Source organism: Phoca vitulina, unplaced genomic scaffold (genome assembly GCF_004348235.1).
Source record: "Phoca vitulina isolate PV1807 unplaced genomic scaffold, GSC_HSeal_1.0 scaffold11, whole genome shotgun sequence".
NCBI classification, from domain to species: domain Eukaryota; kingdom Metazoa; phylum Chordata; class Mammalia; order Carnivora; family Phocidae; genus Phoca; species Phoca vitulina.
In genome coordinates, this window is record NW_022589714.1 from 29,697,765 (window position 1) to 29,715,053 (window position 17,289).

The 17,289-nt window shown below is 33.2% G+C and overlaps 1 protein-coding gene across 1 annotated transcript in view; it reads right to left on the bottom strand.

The window, feature by feature from the left end:
- Positions 1–435: 435 nt before the first annotated feature.
- TINAG (tubulointerstitial nephritis antigen) overlaps positions 436–17,289 on the bottom strand; it is an 87,847-nt gene continuing 70,993 nt past the window's right edge. Inside the window, exons 10-11 of the mRNA XM_032410185.1 lie at positions 15,982–16,027; positions 436–570 (exon numbers count right to left, since the gene is read on the bottom strand). Of these exons, the coding sequence (XP_032266076.1) occupies positions 436–570; positions 15,982–16,027 (181 nt within the window). The remainder of the gene's footprint in view (positions 571–15,981; positions 16,028–17,289) is intronic.

The following is a 17,289-nucleotide window of genomic DNA, read 5'->3' on the forward strand; positions in this document are numbered from 1 at the left end:
TTGGTGTTTTCATTGTTCTGGGTTTTTGTTGTTGTTGTTGCTTGCTTGCTTTTGTTTTTCATCTGAAATCCTCACTGGTTAAAGACAGAAACTACTCCATTTCTACAAAGGAATGCCATGAACTTTTATGACAAGTACTGTCACACTTTTGTGAACTATCAAAGTCAAAAAGGACATTATTATGAGAGAAAAAGAAAGACAACCAGAGAACTTTAAAGGCACTTAGCTACTCTGCTGTCCTCTATTAGTGTTTTTATATGTCCAGTGATATAAAGGAAGCAGAAGCATGGAGCCTGGGGTGAAACAGGAAAACAAGCACATTATAATAACAAGGTGAAGAGACAAAGAGTCCACTGTCACAGAGAACCTCACATTGCTTAATTTCAATTTACGGGGTTACTTAAATGCATGGCCTTATGAAAATTTAATGATATGTTATGGTTCATCTGAACTTGTCAGATGGCCCCAAGCTGCAATAATCAACTTTTCAATGTCAGATTCATTTACTCCTCGAAGAATCCTGAAATAGCCATTCTCTCCCCATAACTTTCCCCAGGAATTGGCAGCAATCTGTAGAAAAAAAAAAAATTTGAAAAGCTGAGTATCATAGTTGGATATTTAATCCTGACTGTAAAAACACAAGGAACTCATACGTAGCTTGAAATGCTTTTAACTTATTAAAGATCATAAATATTAAGAGCCTAAATATTTTCTAAATAAGAATAAAACAGTTATATTATTTATCAATTACAATAAAATGCATGCATACTCAAGTTCACAATAACCAGAACTGGTATATATAAAACCTTTCAGTTCCCAAGCATACCATGGTAATATATGTATGAGAGTTTGAAATACCACATCAAAAGATGATACACAAGCTGCAATTATAGTGTCTCCTACATGACTGGCTCTGTGCTAGGCACCAGAGGAACACAGATAAATAATATATTATCCACTGTTCAGGGAGTTAACGGTCTAATGAAGGACAACAAACATAAGCCAAGGACTAAGGTAAAACTATGCACAGGGAGCTACTGAAGACAGCTGAGGGGCATCTCATGGTTCAGGAAAGTTGTCATGGAAGAGGTGCCACGTGGGGTGCATATTAAAGCCTGGGAATAAATTAACCAGATAAAAACAGGAAGAAAGGAAGTCAGGTAAAGGAAAACAGTAAAAGCATAAACAGTGTGAAACACTGAAATGAAGCAATGAAATTATTATAATTAGATCATAGAACAGAGGCAGGTTGGTAGGTTATGAGGCTGAAAGGAAGTTAAGGAAATACATACTGAGAAAATAATGGTGAAAATGATGACAAGTTGTTGAGTTTCTTCCAGCAGGAGAGCAGGGTGGACAAATTTATATTTTGATTACATTACTCTGTGTGAAACAAGAAGGATGGATTTAAGAGGGTAAACACAAGAGGCAGGGAGACTAGCTAGTAAACTTGTAATAATCAAGTCAGATGTCTTAACCGGTGCAGGGAAACTAGGAAGAGAAATAGGAAAAGTATTTGAGAAATATTCAGCATAAATTCAGTAAGAATGAAACATTTTCTTTCTACTTTTATTTTTAATTTTAAAATATGAGTATGATTAGAAAGTTAGACTAGGTTCAAAATGTCCCCTGAGGTTTAGAACTTGAGTGAATAAGTCTTTGGGGGGGGGGGGGGGGCAAAAACATTAATGGAGTACATAAGAATATCATGAAGGCCAGAAGGGAGCTATTTGACCACAACTAAACATAACAGAAACAGCCCTGAAGAATATATACCCAGAAATGGAATTGTTGAATCAATGGTAGTTCTATTTTTAATTTTCTGAGGAATCCCCATACTGTTTTCCACAGTGAGTGCACCAGTTTGTATTCCCACCAGCAGTGCACTAGGCTTCCCTTTTCTCTACATCCATGTCAATACTTGTTTTCTCCTGTCTTTTTGATACTAGCCATTCTAACAGGCATGAAGTAATATTTCACTGTGGTTTTGATTTACATTTCCCTGATGGTTAATAATATTGAGTACATTTTCATGTAACTATTGGCCATTTGTATTATTTTCAGGGGGAGGGGAAATGTCTATTCATGGCGTTTGCCCATTTTTTAATTGGATTATGTGTGGTTTTTGCTATTGAGCTACATGAGTTCCTTATATATTTTGCACATTAAACCCTTATCTGATAGATTGTAAATATTTTCTCCCACGCTGGTGGTTGCCTTTTTATTTTGCTGATTGTTTTGCTAGGCAGAAGCCTTTTAGTGTGGTGTAGTTCCACTTGTTGATTTTTGCTTTTGTCTTTGCATCTTTGGTGTCATACCCAAACAATATTTGCAAAGATCAATATCAGAGAGATTTTGCCCAGTGTTTTCTTCCTGTATCTTAGCAATTTCTGGGCTTATATTTAAGTCTTTAATCCATTTTGAGTTAATTTTTTGTGAATGGTGTAAGATAGGATACCAATTCCATTCTGCATGTGGTTGAACAGTTTTCTCAACAACAGTTATTGAAAAGACTATCCTTTCTCCATTGCTTCTTCTTGGCTCCTTTGTCAAATATTAGTTGATTATATATATGTGGGTTTACTTCAGGGCTCTCAATCCTGTTCTATTGGTCTGTGTGTCTATCTTTATGCCAGTTACACTGTTCTATTATAACTTTGTAATAAAATTTGAAATCAGGAATTGTGATGCCTCCAGCTTTGTTCTTTCTCAGGATTACTTTGGCTGTTCAGGGTCTCTTGTGTTTCTATACAAATTCTACGATATTTTTCACTTTTGTGAAAATTGTCATTGGAATTTTGATAGGAATTTTATTGAATTTATAGATGGTTTTGGGTAGTATGGACATTTTAACAATATTAATTTTTCTGATCCATGAACATGGGATATCACTCCATTTATTTGTATCTTCTTCAATTTATCAATTTCTTATAATTTTTATTATACAGATCTTTCATATCCTTGGTTAAATTTATGCTAAGTATACATTTTTTATTGTATTATAAATGAATTATTTTTTTTTTCAAATGGTTTACTGTTCGTGTATAGAAATGCAACTGATCAGGACACCTGGGTGGCTCAGTCCGTTAAGTGTCTGACTCTTGATTTCAGTTCAGGTCATGATCTCAGCTCAGTTCAGGTTGTGAGATCAAGCTCCACACTGGGCATGGAGCCTGCTTAGAATTCTCTCTCTCTCCCTCTCCCTCTGCCCCTCCTCTCCCCCTCCCCCTGCTCATGCACACACTCTCTCTCAAGAAAGAAAGAGAGAGAGAGAGAGAGAAAGAAAGAAAGAAAGAGATACAACTGATTTTTGTTTGTTGATTTTGTATCTTGCCACTTTGTTATTAGTTCTAATAGATTTTTGGTGGAGTGTTAAGGTTTATATATATATAATCACATAATCTGCAGAGACAATTTACTTCTTCCATTCTGATTTGGATGCCTTTTATGTATTTCTCTTGTCTAATTGCTCTTTCTAGGACTTCCAGTACTATGAGGAGGCACTCTTATTTTATTCCTGATCTTAGAGGGAAATCTTTTAATCTTTCACTATTGAATATGATGTTTACTCTGTTTGTCATATAAGGCCTTTATTATGCTAAGGTATACTCCTTCTAAACTCAATTTTTGAGAGTTTTTAACCACTAAAAGATGATGAATTTTGTCAAATGCTTTGTCTATATCTAGTGATATGATCATATAATTTTTATATTTCATTGTATCACACTTGATTTGCTTATGTTGCCAAGCATAAATCCCTTTGATCATGATTATGATCATTTTAATGTACTGTTGAATTCAGTTTGCTAGTATTTTTTGGAAATTTTTGAATATTTATTCATTAGGGATTATCTTCTTTTCTCCTAGTGTCCTTTTCTGGTTTTGATATCAGGGTAATGCCAGCCTTGTGAAATGCATTTGGGAGTGTTCCCTCCTCTTCAAATTTTTGGAAAAGTTTCAGAAGGATTTCGTGTTAATTTTTTAATGTTTTTATTTAAATTCCAGTTATTTAACATACAGTGTAATATTAGCTTCAGGTACAAAATATCATGATTCAACAATTCCATAAAACACCTGGTGCTCATCACAACAGGTGCACTCCTTCATCCCCATCAACTATTTCATCCATCCTCCCACCCACATCCCTTCTGGTAACATAGTTAAGAGTCTGTTTCTTGGTTTGCCTCACTCTTTTTATTTCCTCTTTGCTCATTTGTTTTGTTTCTTAAATTTCAGACATGAATGAAATGGTATTTGTCTTTTTCTGACTGACTTATTTCACTTAGCATAATACTCTCTAGCTCCATCCATATCATTGCAAATGGCAAGATTTTCTTTTTTATGGCTGAGTAATAATCTATCGTATACATATACACCATGTCTTCTTTATCCACCCATCAGTCTATGGACACTTGGGCTGTTTCCATAATTTTGCAATTGTAGGTAATGCTGCTATAAACACTGAGCTGCATGTATCCCTCTGAATTAGTATTTTTTGTATTCTTTGGGTAAATACTTAGTAGTCCAATTGCTGAATCATAGGGTAGTTCTATTTTAACTTTTTGAGGAACCTCCATACTGTTTTCCAGAGTGGCAGGACAAGTTTGCATTTCCACCAACAGTGCAAGAGGGTTCCCCTTTCTCCACAATCTCACCAACACCTGTTGTTTCTTGTGTTGCTGATTTTAGCCATTCTGACAAGTGTGAGGTGATATCTCATTGTAGTTTTGATTTGTATTTCCCTGATGATGAGTGAGGTTCAGCATCTTTTCATGTATCTGTTGGCCATCTGCATGTCTTCTTTGGAAGAATGTCTATTCACATCTTCTGCCCATTTTTAATAGGATTATTATTCATTTTTGGGGTGTTGAGTTTTCAAGTTCTTTATATATTTTGGACACTAACCCTTTATCAGATATGTCATTTGCAAATATCTTCTCCCATTCCATAGGTTGTCTTTTAGATTTGATGATTGGTTTCCTTTGTTATGCAGAAGCTTTTTTATTTTGATGAAGTCCCAATAGTTTATTTTTACTTTTGTTTCCTTTGCCTTCCCTTCCCTTCTAACCCATATCTAGAAAGAATTTGCTACAGTTGATGTAGAGATTACTGCCTGTGTTCTCCTCTAGGTGTTTTATGGTTTCAATCTCACATTTAGGTCTTTCATCCATTTTGAATTTATTTTTGTGTATGGTGTAAGAAACTGGTCCAGTTTCATTCTTCTGCATGTTGCTGTGCAGTTTTAGCAACACCATTTGTTGAAGAGACTGTCTTTTTCCCATTGGATATTCTTTCCTCCTTTGTTGAAGATTAGTTTACCACACAGTTGTGGGTTCATTTCTGGGTTTTCTATTCTGTTCCATTTATCTATGTGTCTATTTTTGTGCCAGTGCCATACTGTTTTGATCCCTATCACTTAGTAGTATAACTTGAAGTTCAGAATTGTTATATCTCCAGCTTTGCTTTTCTTTTTCAAGGTTGCTGTGGCTATTCAGGGTCTTTTGTGGTTCCATACAAATTTGGAAATTGTTTATTCTAGCTCTGTGAAAAATGCGGGTGGTATTTTGATAGGGATTGCATTAAATGTGTAGATTGTTTCGGGTAGTATAAACATTTTAACAATATTTACTCTTGTAACCCATGAGCAGGGAATATTTTTCCATTTCTTTGTGTGATCTTCAATTACTTTCATCAGTGTTTTATAGTTTTCAGAGTACAGGTCTTTCACCTCTTTGGATAGTTTTATTCCTAGGTATCTTATTATTTTTAGTGCAATTGTAAATTGATTCCTTAATTTATCTTTCTGCTGCTTCACTATTGGTGTATAGAAATACAACAGATTTGCATACATTGATTTCGTATCCTGAAACTTACTGAATTTGTTTATCAGTTCTAGCAGTTTTTTGGTGAGTCTTTCATATAAACTACCAAAACTGAAATCAGAAGAAATAGAAAATTTGAACAGACCAATAACAAGCAAAGAAATTGAAGCAGTAATCAAATAACTCTCAACAAATAAAGTCCAGGGCCAGATGGCTTCAAAGGCAAATTCTACCAAACATTTAAAGAAGCGTTAATACCTATTCTTCTCAAACTATTCCAAGAAGAAAAAAAAAAATAGAAAAGGAGGAAAACTTCCCAATTCATTCTATGAAGCCAACATTACCCTGATACCAAAACCAGATAAAGATTCTACTAAAAAAGAACTATAGGCCAATATCCCTGTTGAACATGGATGCAAAAATTCTCAATAAAATACTGGCAAACTGTATCCAACAACACATTAAAAAAAAAAATCATTCAACATGATAAGTGAGATTTATTCCTATGTTGCAAGGGTGGTTCAATATTTGCAAATCAATGTGATATACTACATTAATAAAGAAAGGATAAGAACCATATCATCCTCTCAATAGTTGCAGAAAAAGCATTTGACAAAGTACAATAATATTTATTCTTGATAACAACCCTCAACAAAACAGGAATAGAGAGAATATAACTCAACATCAAAAGGCCATATATGAAAAACCCACAGCTAATATCATCCCTAATGGGGAAAAATTGAGAGCTTTTCCTCTACAATCAGGAACAAGACAGGAATGTCCACTCTTACCCCTGTCATGTAACATAGTACTGGAAGTCCTGGCTTCAGCAATCAGACTACAAAAAGAAATAAAAGGCATCCAAATAAGCAAGGAAAAAGTAACACTTTTACTATTTGCAGATGACATGGTACTCTATACAGAGAACCCAAAAGATTCCACCGAAAAACTGCTAGAACTGATGTTAATTTTATTTAAGTATTAGGTAGAATTCACCAGTAAAACCATCTGGTCCTGTGCTTCTCTTTGTTGGAAGGTTTTTAATTACTGATACAATCTTTTTACTCCTTATTGGTCTGTTCCCTATTTCTTAATAATTCAGTTTTAGTAGGTTGTATGCTTCCAAGAATTTACCCATTTTTTCTAGGTTACCCAGTTTGTTGGTATACAGGTGTTCATAGCAGTCTATTATGATCCTTTATATTCGTTGTGATGTCTCCTCTTCTATTTTTGATTTTTACTTATTTCAGTCTTATCTCCTGTTTCTTAGCCTACCTAAGGATTTGTCAATTCTGCTTGTTTCAAAAAAAAAAAAACAGCTCTTAGTTTTGTTGATATTTTATATTGACTTTCTGGCCTCTTTTTCATTTACTATTACTCTGATGTATATTATTTTCTTCCTTCTACTAACTTTAGGTTTAGTCTGTTCTTTTGCTAGTTAATTGAGGTATAAAATTATTTATTTGTGATCACTCCTCTTTCTTAATGTAGGCATTTAATGCTGTAATGTTTCTTCTTATAACTGTTTTTGCTGCATTCTATAGGTTTTAATATGTTGTTTTTCCATTTTTGTTTATTTCAAGATCCTTATTAATTTCTCTTTTGAGTGCTTCTTTGATCCATTGATTTTTCACAAACATGTTTTTTTCAGGAATAATTTCCACACATCTCTGAATTTTCCAATTTTTTTCTTGTTATTGATTTCTAGTTCCATATAATTGTGGTCAGAAAAAAATACTTGGTATGATTTCAATCTTTCATTTGCTAGGACTTGTTTTGTGACTTAATATATGAACCACCCTAGAAAATGTTCTGTGTGGGCTTGAGAAGAACGTGTTTTATGCTGCTCTGGGGTGGAATGTTCAGTATATGTTAGGTCCATTGGTCTAATGTATAGTTAAAATCCAGGGTTTCCTTATTGAATTTCTGTCTGAGTAATCTGTCCATTGTTCATAGTGGAGTATTGAAGTCTTCTACTGTTACTGTATTGTCTATTTCTCTCTTCAGATCTGTAAATATTTGCTTAATTTATTTGGGTGTTCCAATGTTGGGTGCATAGCTTATATACACTTGATGAATTGATCCCCTTTTCATTATAAAAACCTACTTTTCTCTACAATTTTTTACTTAAAATGTTTTGTCTGATATAAGTATAGCTACCCCGGCTCTCCTATGTTTTCCATTTGTATGCAATATCTCTCTCCTCCTTTCACTTTGAGCCTATGTGTTTCCTTAAAGCTGAAATGAGTCTCTTGTAGGCAGCATACAGCTGGGTCTTGTTTTTTAATCCATTCACGCACTCTATGCCTTTTGATTAGAGAATTTAGTCATTTACATTTAAATTATTGATAAGTAAAAACTTAATGCTATCTTAGTATTTTCTGGCTGTTTTGTAGTTCCCTGTTTCTTTGTCATCTTTTGCTATCTTTCTTATGGGTGATGATTTTCCATAGTGGTATGCTTTAATTCCTTTCCTTTTAACCTCTGTGAATCTACTGAAGGTTTTCGTTTTGTGGTTACCACAACACTTATATAAAATATCTCATACATATAACAGTCTATTTTATATTGATAACAACTTAACTTTGATCACATGCAAAACTCTATGCTTTTACTCCATACATAATTTATGTATTTGATGTCATAATTTACTTCTTTTTATATTGACTCTTTGCCTTCTTAATCAGTCCTGACATCATAAAGGAGCACTTTCAAAACTGTGTCTAAAATTATGACTTCAATTTACCACTTCAAGGATGGAATGGCCTTAAATTAGCTAGAAATGAGACAGCAACAAAATGTGTGGGAGTTTTAGCAACAATGAACTAAACTGAATTCTGATTTCTAAACTTTTTATTCAGTTCCAATATGTATACTTCCAAAGATAAGAAGTTAAATAATATTAGTCATAACTTAAGGTGAACTGTCAAAGATAATATTTTTAAATTCTTGTAACTATGATATGTAGCACTGTACCTATTCTCATTTAGATGTCTGAAAATTATTACTACCCACATTTCATCATTAGATCTTTGGTAAAGTCAGAAGATTATGTGATGTTTTTATAAGCAAATGCAAATTTATGTACTAATGAGAGCTAACCCTATAGGTTTGCAAAAAAATACATTATAAATTATAAAGAGCAGTACTTAGTAAATCAGCACTAATAAAAGGCACCTCAGAATATGTGTTTTGTTTATTAATCTTATTCTTCCTACTGTTATTTCTTCCATTCCCTCACCAATTTTTTGTTGTTTCTTCCAAATGCCTGAATTTTTAAAAATCTAATTATAAAGGAATGGGTAAAAATGTAGGGAAGAAATTTTCTAATGATTTAAATTTCTGAAGATTTTTAAATCTTTTTTTGAGATATATAGTACAGTCACATGTATAAACTATATTAATAATAAGTGCACAGTTTAGTGAGTTTATACACGTTTATGAGGTTCATGCCTATGTAACCTCCATGTAGATCAAGATAAAAACCATTTCTAGAATTCCAGAAGGTCTACCATGTTCCCTCCCTGTCAATATGTACTTTCCTACCATCAGTTCTTCCTGGAATTGATGCTTTTAATAATACAGTAATGCATTCTTTTATTCAATAAATAAATATATGTGTTATAGCATATATAACTAATTTATTATGTTTAATTGCTGTGTATTTTTTATTATATATCTGTACCACAATTTTTTTATCCATTCTCCTGTGGATAAACACAATGAACATAAGTAGTTGTACCATCTACACATTTAACAGTAGAATGAAAGTTCTGTTACTCCATGTTCTTACCCATACTTGGTAATATCAATCCTTTTAATTCAAGCCAATCTACTGAATGTGTGATATCTCACTGTGGTTTTAATTGGCATTTGCTGGACAGCTAATCATGTTGAACACCTTTTCATATATTGGCTTGCCATTTGGATTTCTTCATTTGTGAAGTTCAAATCTGTTGTCCAGTATTGTTACTGAGCTATTGTTATTTATTTTTTCTTTCTTCCGGTATATCTGTAAGAATTTTATATATTCTACATGTGAGTCCTTGCCACGTAGATAGATGATAGGTAGATAGATAGATGATAGATAGCTAGAGAGATGATAGATGATAGATAGATAGATAGATAGATGATAGACAGATGATAGATAATCTTCTCTCAGTTTGTTTTATCTTTTCTATCACATAATGCTGTCTTCTGATAGTTTTTATTTTAATGTAGTCTGATCATTTTTTCTTACAAAATTTATCCATTTTCTGTGCAGTTTAAGAAAGCTTTCCCTAATTGATATTAACATATTTGTCTAAGTTTTCTTCTACAGGTTTTATTATTTTGCAATCACACTTCAGTCTGCTCCACTTCAAATTAGTTTTGCATGTATTTTGTGAGTTAGGTGTCAAGGTTCAGTTTTTTTTTCCATACGAAAAGAAAGTTGCTGTAGCTAAGGCATTGATAAACTATGGATCATGGACAAATCTGGTCAGTAACATTTGGTACAGATCATGAGTTGAGTGTTTTGTTTTGATTTTTTTCCCTTAAAGAGTTGTAAAACAACTAAAATAGAATATATAACAGAGACTTGTTGTGACCCCAAAAATGTAAAATATTTGCTACCTGGCCATTTATAGAAAAAAAACAAAACAAAATAAAACAAAAAACCCTGCTAACCTTGGTCTAGAAGTGTTTATTATAGTCTCCTTTCTCAATTGAAATTCAGTGGTTTCTTTATTGTAAAACAAGTGACCATATCCTGTGCTTTAAATCCAGATTATTTGTTTTCTGCTATCAGCCCATTCTTCTATTCTTTTGTTAATAAAATTTATTTTCCAGTTGTATTGATATATAACTGACATGCATCAGTGTATATAAGTTTAAGGTGTAATAATGGTTTGACTTACATATATTTTGAAATGATTACTACAATAAGTTTAGTTAACATCTATCACCTTATATAGGTGAAATAAAGAGAAAAAGCAAAAAAAAAGACAAAAAATTTCCTGATGAGAATGCTTAGGATTTACTGTCTTAACAACTTTCACACATATCATACAGCATTATTAATTACAGTTATTATGCTATATATTATATCCTTAGTACTTATTTATCTTATAACTGGGAGTTTGTACCTTTGACCACCTTTCTCCTACTCTTACTGCCCTCAACCCCTACCTCTATTAATCACAAATCTGATCTCTTTTTCTATGATTTTGAGGGTTGGTTTGTTTTAGTTAATACATATAAGTGAGATCCTATAATATCTGTCTTTGTCTGACTTTATTTCACTTAGCATAATGCCCTCAAGTTTCATCCATGTTGTTGCAAATGGCAAGATTTCCTCCTTTCTGGCTGAATAGTATCCCATTGCACATATATACCACCATTTTTTTTTTAATCCATTGATTGGTTTATAGACACTTAGTTCCATATCTTAGCTATTATAAATAATGCTGCTATGAACATGAGGGTGCAAATATGTTTTCAAGTTAGTGGTTTCATTTCCTTCGAATATATTCCCAGAAATGGAATTGCTGGCTCACACGGTAGTTCTATTTTTAATGTTTTGAGGATCCTTCATAACGTCTTCTATAGTGGCTGTACCACTATATAATTCTGCCAGCAATGCACCAGGGTTTCCTTTCCTCCATATCCGTCCCAGCATTTATTATCTTTTGTCTTTTTGATGATGACCATTCTAACAGGCGTGGGGTGATACCTCCTGGTGGCTTTGACTTACATTTCCCTAACGACTAGTGCTGCTGAGCATCTTTTCATGTACCTGTTGGCCATTTTTATGTCTTCCTTGGAGCTAAGTCTATTCAGATTCTTTGCTCATTTGTTATTCTCATTATTTGTTTCCTTGCTACTGAATTGTAGGAGTTCCTTAAATATTTTGGATATTAAACCCTATTCAGAAATATGACTTACAAATATTTTCTCCATTCCATAGGTTGACTTTCATTTGTTGCTTTTGTTTTTATTTTTGCTTTGTTATGTGGAAGCTTTTTAGTTTGATGTAGTCCCACTTGTTTATTTTTTTGTCACTTGTGCCTTTGGTGACATATCCCAGAAGTGATTGCAAAGATCAATATTAGGGAGTGTTTTCCCTGTTTTCTTCTAGGCGCTTTATAGTTTCAGGTCTTACATTTAAATCTGTAATCCATTTTGAGTTAATTTTTGCAAGTGGTGTGAAATAGAGGTCCAATTTTATCCTTTTGCATGTGAATATCCAGTATTCTCAACATCATTTATTAAAGACTACCTTTCCCTAGCCAGCCATTAGTTAATGCTACTTTTTTCTGAGAGAAACTTACCCTTTTAAAAACTCTGGCTGCTTTAAAATTTCTTTCTTTATCTTTTATATTAAACTATTTAATTATGAAATTCCTGGGTGTGGTTTTCTTGATTTCTCTTTCATGGAGTTTATTGAGCTTTCTGAATCTTTGGGTTGATGTCCTTCAGTTTTGGAAAACTATTGGCCATCATGTTTTTAAATATTGATTCTGGCTCATTTTCTCTCTCTCTCTCTTCCTCCCTTAATCCTTCTGAGAATACAATTACATATATGTTAAATCATTTGATTGTGTTCTACCATTTGATTGTATTTACACTGTTCTGTATTTGCTTTTGTTTTTTCATTATGTTTTTCTCTGTGTACTACAAGTTGGATATATTTTATTGAATTTTATTTAAGACCACTAATTCTGTTTGCTATTTAACACATACAGTGAGTTCTTAATTTCAAATGTTGCACTCACAAATTCAATGATTCATATTTTAAATATATTTAAGTCCTTTGTTAAAATTCTCCATCTTTCATGCTTTTTAAAATGTTTTTTACGATGATTATTTTAAAGCCTACATCTGCAGTATTATCTATTGCTTCTATTGACAGTTTTTCCCCTTAGTTATTGGTCACATTTTTCTGCTTCACATGTCTCATAATTTTTAAATGTATGCTGGATATGTTGCCCTAATAAATAGAGATTGACCTTGGTATTATTTTCCTAAGAAGGTTAGCCCTTTCTTCTGCTAAAGAAATATGGTAAGGGACTAATCACCTCAATTTGTGCAGAAACTAAGTTGGGTCAGGGCTGGAGATAAGGTTTTGTTAAGCTCAGTACACACCTGATTTAAAATGGGCGGGGTGGGCCTATGCCTATTATGTTTGTGTTTCAGGCTCTCTTCCAATGGAACTTCTCCTGTAGGTTCTTCAAGACTGCAGACTTCACTGCCTTTCATCGCTCTCCTCAGCTACTCACCCCTGTTTAAGCACTCAGTAAATATTCCATAGGAAGAAATGGCTGTGTGTTTCAGGTTCCTCTAAATTCGAATCCAGCTGGATTCTCTTTCTCTTAGAGGTCTCTCTCTCTCTGCATATTTCAAATGTAATCAGCTTGTGCCCAGCCCTACCGAATGCTCACAGACAGAAGATCTTCTCCAGATTCAGGTTTCTCATTTCTTTAAAAATATGAGTTTGGAAAATTAATTCTGATGTTATTTTCAACTTATTTAGTGGAATATATGGCTTATTTTTATGTATTACATTTTACTTAGTAATGGAAGTCATCCATTTTTATTATAATTTACTATATTGTAGGCCTACTTGCAAATATTTTAAAACATTCATATATAATTGTGAGCAGATAAAACTTCTCTGAACTTTTCAGTGCTCTTGCAAAAAAAATTTAATCCCCTGACACACAAAAAGTGTATATGATATAGAGATAGAGAATATTTGCTTTCACATCTGCCAGAAATATTTTATCTTCACATTCAATGAGAATTAGATCTGTAGCCATTTGTCTAGTTAATTGATTTGATCCAAAAGGATAATAAAACTTCTCTTATCTCCCCAAGAGGGCCAAAGAGTCAGAGACCAGACAAGGTCTAAATTAAGCCCATGGTGCCAGGAGTACTAGAACATTATCTCCCTTGGTATTTATATGTTAAAAAGGATGAAGTTCGGCATTTACAGACATTATCTGTGTTTATCTGGCCCTCAGAAAGACATACTTATATTCCCAAGGGTAAGGGTAAGAACACAAGACCCTTTCTATCCCATCTTAATGGATTTTTTTTCTCTCCTTGCAAGAAAGGAGGAGGCTGCCTGTCTCTTATATAGATAGATGGAGAAAATCCCCTGTTCTCTGTCCCTCATTTATGAGGTTTCAGGTGCTACCTGTATGGAAAAACGTTGTTGCCTCTTATCACTGCCAGACTAAAGTGTGAGGACCCATGTGGTGACATGTGGCTGTTGATCTGGATGTGAGCATCAGTTAAGTACTCTTTTCTTCTGACCCAAGTTCTTTAATTCAAATAGGATAACATCTCAGACCCTTCATACTTCTTGGCAAAACAGTAGTACTAGTTAAGGATTTCATATTTTAATTAAACCAAACATTAATTTTTATGTAAAATGAAAACTATTTTAGTTACTTGACTAAATTTTTCCTGAATGCACACATTAATGTTATTCATTCACTCATTCAACAAGTATTGTGCATATTCCCAATATGTACCAGGCACTTTGCTTTGTCCTTTGGACAGAGTGGTAAATAAGGCCGATATGATACTGGCCCAAGATGATGATACAGTTAAGTGGAGAAAAAGATCAACCAAAATGTGCAACTTAATAAAATATGGTAATTTTTAGTCTGATTCTCATCCTTACCACTGACATTAAACAATTATCTAAAAGAGTCACAACAGAAAGAAATCCTGCCTGTATGCCCATGAAATATAGTTTTCTTTGAAATTTTTTGACAAGTAGTAAGTTCAGAATTGATAGTAATTGCAACAAAAATAATTTAAAAGGATAGTATAGTATACATATATGTGTTGGATATATAAGAGTGAGTAAGTTAGTGTATGTGCCTGTGTGTATATGTCTGTGTGTACACTACCCATGAGGCTCCAGGGGGGAAATGATGAGGTTGAAGGTGAGAGGGTCACAGAAAGTTCTCTTGTACACTTTCATTCATGGTTACTCCACAAACAGCTATGAGGTGTTATATGCTACAAACTGTTGTGAATTCAGCATCTTAATCAAAGAATTTGTTTTTGCCTCTAAATATTATATTATGAAATTGAATAACTGTTTAAACTCATTTAGTAGAAATCCCATACAGAAACTTAACTGTAGGCATTCAAAAAACATATCCCCTCCATAAATTATGAATTTTAACTATTGAGCTTTAATGTTAATTACTGGCTACTGCAAGCTTCATCCTTATGAAGATAATGATATTTAAGAAAGCTCAGTTCAAATACAAAGAAGCATCCTTCTATTTAAAAGCAAAATACCTCCATGTATCAACAAGATAGATATGAGGGGTAACCGCATATTTGGGTGATTGATTTTTGTGAGTGCCTTGTGAAGAAATCTAATTATCATGAGTCACCCTGATGAGTTTCACTCCTAATAGTTAATGTTTTATAAGTTATAATATGCTCTCTACTGCATATATTCAAATTCAAATTTCATAATGAATATCATTACCTATTCATTCTATTTCTGCTTTTTTGCAGAAATTAAAACTAAAATTAAAATATACATAATATAAGGACCTGGGACAATTCACCGAAGTTCATTGTAATTAATGAATATTTGAGGTAATATGTTCCAGTCTTCTTTAAACTTTTTCTTACATTTAACTTTCTATAATTTTTTAGACTAGACATTGTTTCTTTCTCAGTGAAGAATCATGTATGTCATAATTGGCAAAAACAAAAATAAAACACTTTACCAGTAGGAAATATTATGTATACATATATAATATCAATATGTATAATTGATTATAACATTACAAAGCCATCATCCATAGCAAAAAAAAAAAAAATGGAAGAACACAAAACTGACATATGAGAGAAGTCTAACCATTAATACAGCTGATAACAAAACGTTTTCCTGGTGATTCTCACTTTGAAAAAAAATACTGATTCTTCATTTATAATTTGAAATAAGAGGAGTAGAGAAAAACTATTACTATAATATAAATGATATAAAAATATAATGATTTTTCTGCTGGAGGAAATACCATTATTACAAACAATATTACAGTAACTTAGGAAAGGACTAACACAAATCAGGAAGTAGAGGCTCAAATGATTCTAAAATACTCACTTCACAGTAGAAAGTCAGTTGGAAAGAGTTACATACCCAGAATTTTTCTTTCTGCCCTTGTGCTCCTTTCAGTGTTCCCCATCTACAAATAATAATAAAAAACATTGGCATGGTTAAAAATGATTGATTTGAATCTTGATAAAATGTAAATTATTGCCAGAATTTTATCTTTTCTATTTTCCTTATGGCCTCATCCTGGTTTACTATGGAATTGTCATCATAGCCCTACAAAAATGTGCCTGTGCAGTTTTCTTTTTGACCATAATGTTATTTACTTGCTCAGAATATACTCATTTATGTCCAAATTGATTAAAGTCAAATTCATTTATCAAAGAAGATAAATTCTAGGACAACTGAGGTATGGAGGTTTTAAAGTACTTAAAGATGCCTCCCCTCTTTACATCTAGCCCTCTGAAACTCTACCCTACATGGTGTAAACTAAAAATCTCCAAGACTACTGATAACCATAATATAAATACAGATAACAGTTGTAGATAAAAGAATTTATGTGAAAATATGTATATGTGTATATTATTTCAAAAAATAGCTATGTGCCTAATGTGAGATTTCTGTTTACACATGTATGGAAATCAAATCTTTTACTCCTATAACTGGTCCATTTTCAATGTAGCATATAACAATCCAAAAAGAATCCAAACTTACAATAGCTCATGTTTTCTCTTGACTAAACCCAGCGAGGGAGATGTTAGTAACATATTCTATTTACTAATAAAATAACAAGACTTGTCTAAGAACATAGAGTGGGAGATGTTGGGCCCGGACTCCAAATCCTATATTCTTCTTCATCTTATATTTCTCTCTTGTAAATATCCAGTCCCCAATTGCAGTGTGTCCTGAACAGCAACAGTTTTATGTGGCGAAAGCATACGGACTACCACTTTCATGTGCTGTGATGGATTGTGAGAATACAATTCTGCCCACATATCGCCCCACCAATCCCAGTATCCCTCTCTATAACAAACATTCCTTGGAGCGGGGCGGGGGAAATTCTTGAAAGAAATGCAAATTCACTCAAATATTTTCAACATGACCATTTGGTAGAAAGCTGTTCTTAGTAGGTACAGAATAAAATGATAGCACCATAGCACAGAGATATTGTCTAAAGAAGGCGGGTTTGTGGTAGAGATCTTGGGGGCACTCAAGAAAATATTTTAATGCATATAGATCCTTTGGCACAAAGGGAGGGAAGAAAAAAATGATGTGGAAAATGGGATAATCCTGAAAAAAACAACTTTTCTTTCTCTTATTCCCGGTAGAGGCTAGGAGTGGTGATTGCAAGGCTTCCCATCTCTCTCTTGGTTTTCTGCTACACACAGGAATAGG